This window comes from Chiloscyllium punctatum, chromosome 5 (genome assembly GCF_047496795.1).
Source record: "Chiloscyllium punctatum isolate Juve2018m chromosome 5, sChiPun1.3, whole genome shotgun sequence".
Lineage (NCBI taxonomy): Eukaryota > Metazoa > Chordata > Chondrichthyes > Orectolobiformes > Hemiscylliidae > Chiloscyllium > Chiloscyllium punctatum.
Window position 1 is genome coordinate 62748051 of NC_092743.1, and position 16855 is coordinate 62764905.

At 41.9% G+C, this 16855-nt stretch overlaps 1 protein-coding gene across 1 annotated transcript in view; it reads right to left on the minus strand.

The window, feature by feature from the left end:
• The window catches only part of kcnq3 (potassium voltage-gated channel, KQT-like subfamily, member 3), a 424966-nt gene that overhangs the window by 137477 nt on the left and 270634 nt on the right, over positions 1 to 16855 (minus strand). Inside the window, exon 2 of the mRNA XM_072570436.1 lies at positions 764 to 854. Within this exon, the coding sequence (XP_072426537.1) occupies positions 764 to 854 (91 nt within the window). The remainder of the gene's footprint in view (positions 1 to 763; positions 855 to 16855) is intronic.

Genomic DNA, 16855 nt, shown 5'->3' on the forward strand with positions numbered 1-16855 from the left:
GCATGATAGCTAATATGAGAAGGGAAGTCTGTGAAGTCTTAACGTAAGGTGTGAAACACCAAGCGTTATGTAAGAATAATTATTTTCACACAGCAAGTAGTTAGGATATGGAATGCACTGCCTGGAAATGTGGTGGAGGCAGGTTACATTGAGGCATTCAAGAGGGCATTGAATGATTATTTGGATAGTAATAGTGTACAAGGGTATGTGGAAATTGCAGGAGATTGGCACCAAGTAATAATGCTCATTGGAACAGACAGTGCAGGTGTCCAAATGGCTCCCTCTACACAGTAACAATTCTGAGATTCTGAAAATTGGTAAATTGATGCAATGGAAGTGTTTTGCTAATTTTGTGGTCATGATGTAGACATTGAGACAGAACAGAGGGAGTTGTGGAATATTATATTGCAATGAAGCACCACAATTCTCTAGCAAAACTTAGCAATAGGATTAGACTAGATCCTTGGGCCTTCATTGCTACTCAGTAAGAACTAACCAACCTAAAGCATCTGAGCAATGCCATACTATGATAACTGGATTGCTTTGAAAAAAAGGATTTATGTATAGTTCTGTTGAATACAATTAGAATCATATACAGTATTTATAAAGTAAAACCATCAGATTACCCTATAAAATTAAGACAGAAAATTGAGATTACCCCTGCATAACACATTACCTAATAAATACAGTTTTCAATTGAATAATTATAAGGTTAACTTTACAGTGTGTATATAAGAGTTCTTCAAATTAGATTGTACTTAACCAGTGTCAGGAGCCATTTTTGTGAGAGAGCCTCAAATTCGGAAAATGTTGACAAAATGGCCAGGATTAAGCACCCAAGGACTAACAAAAATCTGTGAAATGAAAAACAAGGATCGATCATTACACTCATCAAGTCTAAAGTCAACATTGAACAAAATTTAGCAATGTACAGAATTGATGTCTATGTATATGAGAAGGAAGCACAATACCCAATATGTTAATATATGTGGTAAAGTCAGTAACATCAACAAGATATTTTGATATCTTGTAAGCAAAATTTAAATTTGTAGCAGCAAAATTGAAATATGGAGCAATTCCTTTCCAGATCCCACCATTTACAAGGAAATGTTTATTGCAGCTGAGACTCAGCAGATTTAATCTTAATATTCCGCATAGACTCTGGGAGGAATCATACTCAGCATGGAGTCTCAATGAATTCCAGAAAATCATGCCTAAACTTCAACTGGACACAAAATCATAAGCAGCAAGGTTCCAATGTGTTCTTACATTCCAAGGCTTACCACTGGAAATATGTCAGAAATTAAGCTTTAGGATTTTTAATGTTACTGCTACTTTGATTAATCTGTGTCCTTTCATTATGAAGAAAGAAGGTTTAAAATGTGTGTGACATGAGGATGCTCTTTACCATCTGTATAACATTAAAGGTGATATATAGATGTATACTTAGGAAGAAAATAATAAACTGAGTGTAGAGACCAGGTAAGACACCAAAGGATGTATATCTAGTATATCAGCTAATAAGGTACAATAGCAACTCACTCCACTCCATTGTGATACCCACTCCACTTGCTGTTACAAGGCAATGGTTTAATTTGAGCAATGGAAAAAAAATTAGAATTTACATTTGAATAGTGCCTTTCACAACCTCAGGTCATAACAAAACTTTAATGGACTGAAGACATCAAGCTTTTTCACAATGTCATCTCCGATAAAGCTACATTGTTCCCAGTTCCTCCTCTTCTGAGCACTCTATTCATGGGTTGGGGATATTGCCTGACACACTAGCAGGAGGTTAATTAAAGAATCGGTTTTCAAAAATGCAAACCTATTTTTATATTGGAAAGAAATGAATAATTGACACAACTGCTGAAATCCACTGATTAATGTGTGAATTATTGTAGCAGAATCTAAATGGAAAACAATTCCCGAGATATTAATTCATTTGTGCATGTCTAATAATATACATAGCTCATAAAACTAATACTTTCTTGGGATTAGCATACCATTACATCAGATAGTAGTCAATATAAAGTAATGCTAAATCTTTACAAGGTTAGTCAGTCTACAGCTGGAGTATCGTGTTCTGTGTTGGGCACCCACACTTGAGAAATTTCCCTGTGGTAGCAAGATTCTTTTCAGAGGTTTAACATGACTACCAAAAAAAAACCAGAGGCAGCAAGAGGAAAATTTCCATTTTATGCACGAAATCATAAGTTGGAACACACTGCCTGAAAAGTAGTGATGGAGGCAATTCAATAATAAATTCCAAAATGATTTGAATGCATACTTGAATTATAAAAGATTTAGCTGTGTTGTGAGGAAAGAGAGTTGAATAGCTACACAAACAGCTGACACATTGCTATATCATGCAGATAGTGTTTCTATCAAGGGATGAAACTTCAGAAGCCTTGCCTGGCCAATGGAAAGAGTGACAGAATCTGTGACTGCCAAGACAACAGAAAGCCAGGATGGGAATGTCAACATGACTGGCCAACACTGGCAAGGATGCCTTAGTGGCTCCTGTCCTGAATTCAAAATCAGGCTCATTATGCATTTCCATGGATGGAAGAAACACCTGAGGAATGCCAAATAGGAAAAAGAAAATTTTCTTCTTCATCTCCAAATGCAGCCTATCATGGGCTTGTAAATATGATGAATTCTCCAGGACTTTAGGTTTGCGTGTCTCACAGGATTCTTAAATGGATTCAATAGTATTCATGTTAATTTTTAGCTGCTGGGAATGAGAGTTATGGCCTCAGGACATGTTAATAAAATTCCTAGGATTCCTAAGATTGTACTATGACTCCCACAGAGCCACCTCTCTAATTGCCACTCCATCCCAATGGAAAATTACAATGCTTAAAAAGCAATACCAAAATCCTGGTGCAACAAGATTCCATTCTGAATTCTGAGTGCATGCTAACATTTCCCATTTGCCTTTAGTCCTGGCCCAGATTGAGATTTTAGACTCTGCTTGCCTACAACCCAGAGGACTAAATTTTACAAAAACATGTGATTATCTGAAACTGAGATTGATCCTTGAATTCGTTCACCCAACGGTTCTTAAATCCTGAAAGTCAAAGCATCTCAGATATTGTAAGAACCGGGCAAGACCCTCTCATGAATGGCTGTATGATTTTTTTGTCTCATTATGTCTTTGAGCAATGATGCAGTTAAATTCTGAAGTCTTTTTAAAAAAAAGGATACTTTCCATCAAAGCTTAAAGAAGCAACAGAAGGGTCCCAATGTTCTCTGAGAGTAGGAGACTTATAGATATTTTAATTAAACTGTTCAAATTTGTTTGGATACACAACTAGAGCAACTGGGATTTGAATCCTGACCTCCTGGCCCAAGGATAGGAACACTACCACAGCTGCAAGGAAATCTTATGTGTAATACCAAATTCATAAAAATACATACTAAGCCTCGATAGTATATGGTACTTTAGTCTATTAGTTACATCTTTTTTCAACAGCTTAAGCCTCCACATTAGTATTCCAACTAATAGCCATAACAACAATGTATCAGTTGATTTAATGATCATTGCTAGTCCTTTTTACTTGTATATTCTCTAATCACAAGGCTATATTACATTGTTTGCAGTGTAGACATTGATGTTGAAGTTCAAATTTAGTTTTTTTAGAAAGTCAACAATGTCTAAATGATAAATTAGCTATTGGGTCAAAATTGAACTGTTATTTTATCTATACATGCTGAAATATTAAAACCTTCACACCACCTGCACCTCCAGGGATGCATGTTTTTTGGAAACCTGAGTATTGATTATAGTAGTAAATATATATTACAACCATTCATTATTCATGATGGGTATTCAAAATGAAAATGAATTTGCCCCATCAATTAGTGTGAATACAACTTTGGGACATATGAAAACATCAGATTGTTATACGACGCTAAGCTGCACTATGAATAATACTCCTATGTTATCACCCAAAACAAAATGTACAGTGATGATTTCACACAATGAGTTAGACCAGCCAATAGTTGTAGCATAAAAACACAGTGGCAATTTAGTTATCACCTATTTGTGATAAATTTGAGAAATTTCCACTCCCTTGAGGAGCGTGGGCAATGGTGAGAATGTTTGGAGAGTCTGAAAATGAAACAAATCAGAATCTCAACATTGAGAAAAAATTCCAAATTTTCCCTCTAAGGTTTAAATGGTGAAATCACAATCTTGCTAATGAGTGGTTACAAACTTGGGGTGGCACGGTGGTTCACTGGTTAGCACTGTTGCCTCACAGCACTAAGGTCCCAGGTTCGATTCCAGCCTCAGGCGACTGTTTGTGTGGAGTTTGCACATTCTCCCCATGTCTGTGTGAATTTCCTCTGGGTGCTCCAGTTTCCTCCCAAAGACATGTGGGCCAGGTGAATTGGCCATGCTAAATTGCCCATAGTGTGAGGTGCATTAGTTGGAGGGAAATGGGTCTGGGTGGGTTACTCTTCAGAGGGTTGGTGTGGACTTGTTGGCCCAAAGGACCTGATTCCACACTGTAGGGAATCTAATCTAACTTAGTTCCATGTGTTTGTATCTGATTATTAGCTGCACTCACATCACTTCTTCGCAGCTTTCAGTTCTCCATTCCTTCCTCAAGAAGCCTTATCGCACTATTCCCTGACGTGAAAGTCAGAGCGGTTACCCAGTGGCAGCAGTTCACCACTTACTCCTCCAGGCCTTCATCCATCTGACTTCCTCACAATGTCTCTGCCGGCAACATGGATACGTCCCTCTTCCAGCCACTGTCCATGCAATTCAGTGTCAGCAACCCACCAGTCTCCCGCATCATCGTATTTGCTCTGCGATCAACTTGGGCATCACTTCAGCCCTTCAACACTCTAGTCCGGAGTTCAGGGGCGCTCCTATCAGATTGCGTTGTGTACAGGGATATACATGTATCTGATACACCTACAAAGGATTCATCTTGTTGCTCAGCTTCATTTCATACCACTTACTCTTTTGAGCTAACTTGGAGGCAGCCTGCCTCTGTGTATAATACTGCTTATCAGCATAGAACGTGAGGTTCAGAGCACAGAGCAGTCAAAGAGTTGTGTTGCTGTATGGCACTGCGCTAAATCAAACTCAGCACAACAGAATATGCCAGCAGCTAACACAGCAAACACATTGCTTGGTGTTCAACCAAATGGCTAAGTCAGAAAATCAAAGGGGACCAGTTCTTAGTGGGAACAAGCGAGACCACGGTCAGTCAGAGGGTTGGTCACAGTCAATTGCTACATCAGCTGGACTGCTGTGGAGCCATCAGTTCAGGTGTGGCCAAATTGTCCTGCAATGTAACTAAGAAACTGACTATGATGACAGTAGTTTAATGGAACAGTTGTTAGTTGTGATGCAGGGGTGGTAGATTTGGTGAGGTATCCCCCACTGAGTGATTTGGAGGCACAGAGGGCAGGGAGGGTTAGTAACTGGGGAGAATGAGGTGGGTGAGAGACATTGCTGCATGCAATAACCAGAGTTTCATAGTAATAGAAGCAGGAGTAGCTATTTGGTCTGTCGATCCTGTTCCACCATTCATTAGTATCATGGCTGATCTACCCATTGTCTCAGCCCCTCCTACCGCCATTATCCCCATAACCCTTAATTCCCCTACTATGCAAAAACTCCAAGTACAGCCTCACCAGCACCTTGTTCAATTGCAGCATAACCTCCCTGCTCCTAAATTCAATCCCTCCAGTAATGAAAGCCAATATTCTGTTTGCCTTCCTGAATAACTATTGCACCTGCAAATCAACTTTTAGCGATTCATGTACGAGCACTCCTAAGTTCCTCTGCACAACAGCATGTTGCAATCTTTCACATTTAAATAACACTCTGTCCAAATATGTTTACTTCCAAAGTGGATAACCTCACATTTGCCAACATTGTACCCAATCTGCCAGACTCTTGCCCACTCACTTAACCTGTCTAAACCTCTCTGCAGACCCTTCATATTCTGTGCACCATTTGCCTTTCCACTCAATTTAGTGTCATCAGCAAACTTGAATATGTTCCACTCTGTCTCCTCTTCCAAATCATTTATTTAATATAGATATGTGCCCAACACCAATCTCTGTTGCACCCTGCTCACCACTGATCTCCAACCAGAGAAACACCTATTTATCCCAACTCTCTGCTTTCAATTGGTTAACCAGTCCTCTATCCATGCTAGTACTTGCCCCGCGAAGGTCTTCTGGAAATCCAAGTATGCAACATCCACCTATTCTCCTCCATCTACCATGCTTGTTACATCCTCAAAGAACTCTAATAGGTTTGTCAAATACAACCTTCCCTTCCTGAATCCAAGGAACTTTTCCATCAGATGTCTCACTATTTCTTCTTTAATAGCCTCCAGCATTTTCCTGACTACAAATATTAACTGGCCTATAGTTACCTGCCTTTTGCCTACACCCTTTTCTAAATAGTGGCATGGCACTTGCTGTCTTTCAGTCTGCTGAGACCTGCCCGGAGTCCAGTGATGTTTGGTACATTACTGCCCTTGCATTTACTATGACTTCGCTATTTCTTTCAGAACTCTGGGATGCATCCCATCAGAACCAGGGGACGTATCCACCTTTTGATCCTCAAGTTTGTTCAACACTACCCCTTTAGTGATAACAATTGAATTGAGATCCTCACCTCCCATCACATCCTTAACATCATGTTAGACAGAACTTCCACTGTGAAGACTGACACACAATAGTTATTCAAGGCCTCGGCCATTTCAGCATTACCCAATATTAATTCCCGTTCCTTATCCTGTAAGGCACCTATTTCTACTAGCCAACCTTTTCCATTTTATATATTTATAAAAACGTTTTGTACCTTTTTTTTATATTCTGTGCTAGTTTGTATTCATAATCTATCCTTTCTTTATGACTTGCTTAGTGGTTCTTTGTTGCTTTTTGAAGTTTTCCAAATCTTCCTGTTTGGCTACTTTGTAAGCCTGACCTTTTAATTGCATGCCTTCCTTTTTTGCCTTGATTATCCAAGGCTGGCTCTTCCTACCCTTGCTATCCTTGGTTTGACCAGAATATACTTTCCTTGAGCACTGTGGAAAAATCTCTTTGAAAGTCTTCCACTGTTCCCTTGCAGTGAGACATATGTACAGTGGCCGAGTTGGAGTGGTTGGCTCCTCTGTGACAGTGAGCTAGCAGAATGACGTTGTGGCACTTGTCTCTGCAGGACACATAAAAACATTGACTTTTTTCCCTGCATTGCTGTGGCTTCCATTTAGCCCATGGCATTGGGCAGAATCTGGTGGCATTGCCATCTTTGCCAGCCAGAAAGAAGCAACATTGTCTACCTTTCCACAACCCCATTCACCAGTAGCTTCAGGCTGTTGTCTGTGAACTTGTCTTTTTGGACCATTTCCTTCAGGGTAAATGATGCAGTGCAAAGGGCAGTTCCTGACCTTGCAATATCTGAAGTGGTGCACAGCTGGCGTTTGGACATAGTGCCAATGGTGTCAATGCTGCAAAGTCACTTCCCCATCTCCCGTTATGCAATTCCAAAATGGGCACTGAAGAAGTAATGCACATAATTAATGAGCAGAGAGCAGGAACTGCATGAGAAAAGACGCCAAGGGCTATGGGGTGTCTGGGTATCTTGAATCTCACTCCAAATATCACTATCCAAAAGTGGAAAAATTCAGCCATTTATGTCTATCCATCACAAATGATGGTGAATTTAACTGAGCTTGGAGAGAAACAGCAATGTTGAAACAAATACTGTAATGGGGAAAGCTAAAATGGTGCTCAAGCTAACACAAAAAGGGAAATACTGAGGCATGCCAAATCATCCAAGTAGGTGAGAAATAAAACAGTGTAACAGCTGCATTTCAAGCTAACCCCTGGTGTGATCATAGAAAGAGAAGTGAGACAAGAGCAATAAAGCAGCTACCTGTCTCCTCTTTTAATTATTAATAAATGTCCAATATTCACCTCCCCTGCCCATGAGAAATGTTGCCTGCGACTATATAGATGACTATCCCATCACACCATGTTTTGGGACGATGAATTGTGAGATGATCTCTGCAATAATATTTGTTTTGATCTGATTTATTACTGTTAGATGGATTGAAATAAGGTGAAACGTATTATTGTGTGCTATCAGACAAATCATACCTTACATAAGTACATTAAGGTAATAGAACAGAATGCAGAATATGGTATTATAGCTGCAGAGAAGACGCAGAGAAAGATCAACTCTAATATATGAGAGGAGAAAGTGAGGGCTGCAGATGCTGGAGAACAGAGTCAAGAGCCTGATGAAGGGCTCCTGTCCGAAACATCGATTCTCCTGCTCCTTGGATGTTGCCTGACCTGTTGCACTTTTCCAGCACTGCACTCTCGACTCTAATATATGAAAGATCTGTTCTTACGTCTGATGAAAAATCAATTCTTGAATCTGCTGGTGTGTGTTTTCAAACTTTTATATCTTCTGCCCAATGGAAGAGAGTATAACCGGGGCAGGGGAGTGGTCTTTGATTATGTTGTGATTTCCAAAGGCAGCGGGAAGTGTAGATGAAGTCATTGGAAGGAAGGCGGGTTTTCGTGATGGCCTGGGCTGCGTTCACAACTCTCTGTAATTTTGTATGGTCTTGGGCAGAGCAGCTGCCATACCAAGCTGTGATGCATCGAATAGGTTGCTTTCTATGGTGCATCTATAAACATTGGCAAGAGTCATTGCGGACATGCCAAATTTTCTTTGCCTTCCGACGAAGTAAAGGCATTGATGTGCTTTCTTGACCATAACGTCAATGTGGATTGGCCAGGACAGATTGTTGGTTATATTACTCCTGGGAACTTGAAGCTTTTGATCACCTCCACCTCAGCACCATTGATACAGACAGGGGCATGTCCTCCACTCAGCTTCCTGAAGTCGATGATCAGCTCGTCCATTTTGCTGACATTGAGAGAATGTTGTCTTTGCACCATGCCATCAAGCTCGCTATCTCTTTCCTGTACGCTGTCGCATTGTTCGATCCACTACAGTGGTATCATCAGCAAACGTGTACATTGAATTAAAGCTGCATTTGGCCACACATCCATGAATGCATAAGGAATATAGTAAGTAGCTGAGTATGCAGCCTTGCGGGGCACTAGTTTTGAGGATTATGGTGGAGTAGAGTCCTAGGTCTTGGAGTTTGGAGATGAATTTGGTTGGGATTATGGTGTTGAAGGCAGAGCTAAAGTCAATAAGTAGGAGTCTGATATACATGTCATTGTTCTCCAGATTTTCTAGTGATGAGTTAGGGCCAGGGAGATGACGTCTGCTGTGGACCATCAGCGAATTGTAGCAGATCAAGGCAATCTGGGAGGCTGTAGTTGATGTGTACCATTACTAACCTTCTGAAACACTTCAACATGATGGATGTCAGAGCCACCAGGCGGAAGTCATTAAGGCATGTTGCTTCATTTTTCTTTGGCAGTGGGATGATAGTAGTCTTCTTGAAGCAGGTGGAAACTTCACATCAGAGGAAGAAGAGGTTAAAGATGTCTGTGAATATTCCTGCTAGCTTGTCCATGCAGGACCTGCGTGCATGGCCTGGGATTCATTCGAGTCAGTTGTTTTCCGTGGGAACCCCCTCCTCCCCGTGATGCTACTGCTCCTTTAACGAGGTTATTCTGTCCTTGTTTTGTTGGAGAGAGGTCATAAAGGCATAGGTGCCAAAATGTCTGAACTGGCTACTTCAATAATGACTAACAGATGCTGCCTAAGTCAACAATCGGAACCTGTGTTTGAATTTACCTTTTTGCTAAGGGGTGTGTTTATGGGATGTTGCAGGAAATTAGAACAGCTCTTTAAGTTGTGTTTTCGTGTCAGTTGGGTTTTTGAATTGTTATGTTACTCTAAATTCAGTTTTCTTTTGTTCGTGTGTAAATAAATTCTGTTTTGTTTCAAACCGAGTGGTTTGACTAGCTGTGTTGCATCTGGAATATTCACCTTACACTTGCTTAAAACAACTAGAAAAGTTAGGTTCTGAACTACTTCTAAAAAATGTTTTGAGGAGTCTGGCCTGGTCCATAACAATCCTCAAGAAGGCCGATCCATGGATACAGGTATACCTGAGGCTGTCAGGGCAGGAGACAATCATTGGACTGACCTTCTATTTAAAACAAGCATAGAATGCATTGAGCTCATTGGGAAGGGATGCATTGTCAGCGATTCTCCTTAACCTTGCTTTGTTGTCCAGTACATTGTGTAAGGCTTGTCACATTTGATGTGTGTTCATGCGTTTAGTCTGTGGCTCAAGTTTACTCTGATATTGTCTCTCGGCATCCCTGATGGCTTTGCGAAGATCGTACTTAGATTTCCTGTATGGGTCACCTAACTTGTATGTCTTGGAACTGGGCTTCACTAGGGAGTGGATCTCCTGATTCATCCATAGTTTCCAGTTGGGGAACACTCGGATTAACTTCTTCGGCATGCAATCCTTACACGCTATCTGGTGAAGTCTGTGACAGTAGTGGCATACTCATTTACATTGCCTGCTGAGATCTTGAATATGGACCAGTCCACCAACGCCATGCAGTCTTGTAGGACCTCATCCATTATCTCAGTCCAGCACTATATGACTCACCGTACCAAATCCTCATACTTCAGTTTCTGCTTGTAAGCTGGGAGAACGTGCACAGCCTTATAGTCTGATTTGCCAAAATGCGGGTAGGAGATGAAGTAGTCAGTGTCTTTGGTTTTGTAGCCATGGTTGAGGGAGTTTGGGCCTCTGGTGGGATAGGACATGTGCTGATGGTATCTCTTGGGAGAACACTCGAGGTTGGCACAATTGAAGTAACCAGCTACGATTACTAAGGCATCGGGGTTTGCTTTCTGCCTTAACTGTGAAATTATGAAGGAAAGATAGAGCTATGCTTATACAGTTGCTTTAATTGTGAACATATTATGTACAAGGTCAGCACCTCTTTAGACCCTGAGATGCTGTAGTGGGAAATTTAAAGTTCAATGTTCCACTGGTTGTTGGTAGCAGAACTCGTGAAATTCTTACCATTCTAGGAGACTGTCTGGCAACCCAACAGGGTTGGTAACAACATCATAATGGTGTGCTCTTACTTGGTTATCTGGAGACAATGAGAAAAATATTCCAGCTAGGGGTTACAATTAAGTATATAGCCAGCTAATCAATTAAGATCAATACCCTGAAGTATTGAAGACATGTCTAATTCCATTATCAGACTGACTGATCCTAGATAGGAAATGGTCTTGCTGACAAGCATTCATCAGAAAGAAACAGAGACTGACCAAAAATACCTCGACTGGAAATCTGTCAGGACAAAATGAGGACTGCAGATGCTGGAGATCAGAGTCGAGAGTGTGATGCTGGAAAAGCACAGCAGGTCAGGCAGCATCCAAGGAGCAGGAGAATCAACATTTCGGGATTCCTGATGAAGGGCTTATGCCAGAAATATCGATTCTCCTGCTCCTCGGATACTGCCTGACCAGCTGTGCTTTTTGAACACCACACTCTTGACTGGAAACCTTGCAGCCAACTAAGTCACAAAAAGACTCCTTCAACCACACCCAGCACAAAGACTGAAAAACACTTGATTCTGTTCGATCTGTTCAGACACAAATTCGCAATTTAGCATTCAGTATGATGGTATTAGATCCATAACCTATAATAGCTTCCCTTTACACAGGGAAAAAAAACTAGATAAACTGAATTCTCTTTTCCTTTCATGTCACTTTCAAAGATACTTTAATAGAAAGGAATGACTATTACTGGTAGTGATATATCTCCACTGAAAGAGTCTCAGATTACCCATACTTTTCTCAGGGTGGCTGAATGATGGAAGATTCACTTCATAATTCACTTTGTCAATATGATAAACATATGAGGAAGGACAAAACAAAGGCAAAGCAATTAATTTATCAAGCCTGTTTCAAATCAAATTCTGACTCAACCACTTACCATCCTGACAGGACATTCTCCATGCAAACCTTGGTTCCAAATCCCAAATGTTGATTCATTGCTGCCCCTCCACTATTCAACCTTCTTGCTCTTCACCAAAATCAATTTCTTCTCCTGATTGTAGGTTCTTAATTACCATTAGTCTGCTGTCCAGACTAATTTCTGGAAAAGTGTCCTAGTTGCCTCGATATACTCCAATCTTCCTTTTTTCTCCCAATTTCTGTTTCAACTTTAGCATCAAGTTCATCCCCACTAATTCGTTCTTCTCAGTTTGTTTACTGCTAAATTTCTTGTGCTTATTGGATAAAGATATGCACTGTTCTATTGGGTAATAAAGTCTCAGATGTCCTGCTGCCCTTGCCTGTATGTTCAGTGATTTTTGGGGAATTTTTTTCAGCCTACATACACCAAAAATGTCTCTCAGACATGCTGTGAGTTAACCCTCCTACTTCTCTGCTTGATGCATTTTCCACTTGAAATAACATGACACAAAACGCTACAATTCATTATGTGGCCAGAAGCATTGGGATCCACTCAGCCATTTAATAAATAACTGCAGAAAATGGTGGAAAATGTAATCTGATATATGTAAATTTTTAATGAGTTATTTTCCTTTTCCATCTCTGCATTTCTCATGCTGTGTGCAATCCCTATTTGAGAGCTGTGCTTCCAGTGCGCTGTCCATCATCCTTCAGCCAATTACTAGATGAGCCGGTTGGTTCATTAGTCCTTTAGTATAATCGTACTGTGGACAAAAACGGCATCAACTTTGGCATTTCCCTCAGTCATGCAGTACGGCCTATTGTGCATTTGCCCAATAGCACGTTAGAAACCTCTCTTTGATTTGATTTGTTGTTGTCACATGTACCAAGTTACAGTTAAAAATGTTGTTTTGCATGCTCTACAGGCAGATTGTACCATACAAAGTTCATCAGGTAGCAGAACAGAGTTGATGAGAAATCTCTCTTTCCACGGATATCTGATACAATCCTCCGAGGTCCAGTACCACTAGCCCAACCTTCACAATGTCAGGCTTCATGGGTCAAGTGCTACTCCACATCTCTGCACAGCGTTGAGCATATCTAGTATATGTTAATATAGTATTAACGTGATGGTACTCCCATCATATTGTGCACTATGAGCTAAGAGCGAGTTGTGGGGTGAGGAGGGGATATGGGAAATGCACAGGAACTGAGAAGAGTAGGTTAGAAAACATAATAAGCATAAGTTCAAATTGGTAACTATCACTTGCCTAGATGTGGATACTGGCAAAGGAATGGACACAACTTGACAGTGAAGTGCCTCTATCTTTGCTTTTCCAGGTGTGCCACTGCTTTTGGCAAAATCCTCATGGTGGTCATTGGTCTCAGTAGCAATGATATAAGATCACTGCATCAACTGTAGCACAAGGTTATATTGCACCTTCAACAGAAAAAAAAAGCTTCCAATATATTTTTGAGAATGGAGAAAAAATATTAAATAGTCAAGAAACATATATAAAACCATGGAGGATGATTCTAGGGATGTAACCATTAGTTAAGTAAACAGTAAATATACCAGGACAAATGATGTGTTGCTGCTGTGGCAGTTGGGAATTTATCAATGCCAGAGTGATTCATGACAGCTTTTTTGGCACTGTCTGCAACTTGAAGGATTTGAATTTTCAGTTGATGAGCTGGAGTGCAAGCTTCAGCCACATCGATAACATGGAAGGGACACATTGTCTGACGTTTTGTTCCGAGATGCAGTCACACCCATTAGGATAGATACCTGAGACTGAATCCATGGTCAGGACAAGAGGGTGTCACTGTGGGAAAGGCATGTCTGGTGATCCAGAAGGTAACATTGGAAGGAACTCAACAGGTTTGAGACTCTTGAAGTTCATATGGACAAACAGGGTGGATGAGCAAACTGACCACAGGGGTGGCACGGTAGCACAGCAGTTAGCACTGCTGCCTCACAGCGCTAGAGACCAGGGTTCAATTCCTGCCTTAGGCAACTATCTGTGTGGAGTTTGCACGTTCTCCCAGTGTCTGCATGGGTTCCCTCCGCGTGCTCCAGTTTTCTCCCACAGTCCAAAGATGTGCAGGTTAGGTGAATTGGCCATGCTAAATTGCCCCTAATGTTAGGTGGAGGGGAATGGGTCTGGGTGGGTTGCCTTTCGGAGGGATGGTGTGGACTTGTTGGGCCTAAGGGCCTGTTTCCATACTGTTAGTAATCTAATGATGCCGGATGCTATTAAATTGGGGAGCAATAAAAGGAATGTAGTTGTGGTACTGCACGATTTTGTTAGAGCGACAGATGCTATTCTCTGAAGCTGAGACACGGGGTCCCAAAGAGTTGTAATGCTTACCTGGTGCCAGAGTTAAGGAGCATTCCTCAGGTTTGGAGAGGAACTTGGATTGAGGAGGGAGAGGATTCAGTTGTCATGATCCAGGAGGATAGCCATGGAATAGACAGGTACTGGATTAGTGGTGCTGGAAGAGCACAGCAGTTCAGGCAGCATCCAACGAGCAGCGAAATCAACGTTTCGGGCAAAAGCCCTTCATCAGGAATAAAGGCAGTGAGCCTGAAGCATGGAGAGATAAGCTAGAGGAGGGTGGGGGTGGGGAGAGAGTAGCATAGAGTACAATGGGTGAGTGGGGGAGGAGATGAAGGTGATAGGTCAAGGAGGAGAGGGTGGAGTGGATAGGTGGAAAAGAAGATAGGCAGGTCGGACAAGTCAAGGAGACAGTAACTGAGCTGGAAGTTTGAAACTAGGATGAGGTGGGGGAAGAGGAAATGAGGAAGCTGTTGAAGTCCACATTGATGCCCTGGGGTTGAAGTATTCCGAGGCGGAAGATGAGGCGTTCTTCCTCCAGGCGTCTGGTGGTGAGGGAGCGGCGGTGAAGGAGGCCCAGGACCTCCATGTCCTCGGCAGAGTGGGAGGGGGAGTTGAAATGTTGGGCCACGGGGCGGTTTGGTTGATTGGTGCGGGTGTCTCGGAGATGTTCCCTAAAGCGCTCTGCTAGGAGGCGCCCAGTCTCCCCAATGTAGAGGAGACCACATCGGGAGCAACGGATACAATAAATGATATTAGTGGATGTGCAGGTGAAACTTTGATGGATGTGGAAGGCTCCTTTAGGGCCTTGGATAGAGGTGAGGGAGGAGGTGTGGGCACAGGTTTTACAGTTCCTGCGGTGGCAGGGGAAAGTGCCAGAATGGGAGGGTGGGTCATAGAGGGGTGTGGACCTGACCAGGTAGTCACGGAGGGAACGGTCTTTGCGGAAGGCGGAAAGGGGTGGGGAGGGAAATATATCCCTGGTGGTAGGGTCTTTTTGGAGGTGGCGGAAATGTCGGTGGATGATTTGGTTGTTGCGAAGGTTTGTAGGGTGGAAGGTGAGCACCAGGGGCGTTCTGTCCTTGTTACGGTTGGAGGGGTGGGGTCTGAGGGCGGAGGTGCGGGATGTGGACGAGATGCGTTGGAGGGCATCTTCAACCACGTGGGAAGGGAAATTGCGGTCTCTAAAGAAGGAGGCCATCTGGTGTGTCCTATGGTGGAACTGGTCCTCCTGGGAGCAGATACGGCGGAGGCGGAGAAATTGGGAATACGGGATGGCATTTTTGCAAGAGATAGGGTGGGAAGAGGTGTAATCCAGGTATCTATGGGAGTCAGTGGGTTTGTAAAAAATGTCAGTGTCAAGTCGGTCGTCACTAATGGAGATGGAGAGGTCCAGGAAGGGGAGCGAGGTGTCAGAGATAGTCCAGGTAAATTTAAGGTCAGGGTGGAATGTGTTGGTGAAGTTGGATGCTGCCTGAACTGCTGTGCTCTTCCAGCACCACTAATCCAGTATTTGATTTTCAGCATCTGCAGTCATTGTTTTTACCTTATGGAATAGACAGGACTAAGTAGCAGGTTCTGCTGAGGGGGTATGAGTAGTTGGAGTCTGCATTAAAAGATGAACCTCAGGTGTCTGAGAACCCACTGGGCTTGCTGGGATGGCAGAACTTAATTATGGAGCACATTCCCTTGGACTTTTGTACAAACATGGTGCACCATACAACAGACAATTTTTATAAGACATAGCAGCCCTACTTGAGTTATTTGGTTATAGATTTGTCAGTTGTCTTAACTAGGGCATTTGTTTAACCAGGATGATTGGATTTGTCAAGCCCTGGGCCCGGGAAGGGGTCTTCCGAGTTAATACGGGTATATTTACAATGCTCCCATTCCTTTGTTTGGGAGCTTTGTGCCGAACATAGCTGTTTTGTATTTTGTGGGATTTTTTTGTGTCTTTCTTGCTTTTCTTTCTATTTTTGGTGTTGCTTTGCACAGTGTTAGGGTTTGCTTTGTATTGTAGGGTAGGTTAGTAGTTAGTAGATAGTAGTTGTATTGTAATTTGTGTTTTTTTTCTTTTTATTATACCAATATTTGTTTGTTTTTTCAATAATTTTATATGTTTGTAAAGTTAAAGAAATTTGCTAATAAATATATTTACAAAAAAAACCTGAACCTCAAAACTAATAATTTCTGGATTAATATGCAAGACATGAACAAAATGACAAAGGGTAAATGGCATCTGAGAGTTGAATGTATAGCTCAAAAATTGATGTCAGAGAAATGGATTTGATTCCTGGGGTACTGGCACCATTACTGGAGAAAGGGAGAGCTGAACTATTGAAATGGCCTTCACCTGAACTGTATTGGGACCAGTACACTGATGGGCTATATAACTAGGGCTATACAGAGATCTTTAAACTAAATAGTGGGGCAAGGGGAGGATCAAGTGAGGAACATTTGAGAAGTTGATGACAAAGGACCTCACCTTCCACCCAGAATCCTACTGGTCCTCACCTGCCACCCCACTAACCTCTGGATACATCGTATCATCTTCCGCCATCTGCAAACAGACCCCACCACTAGGGAT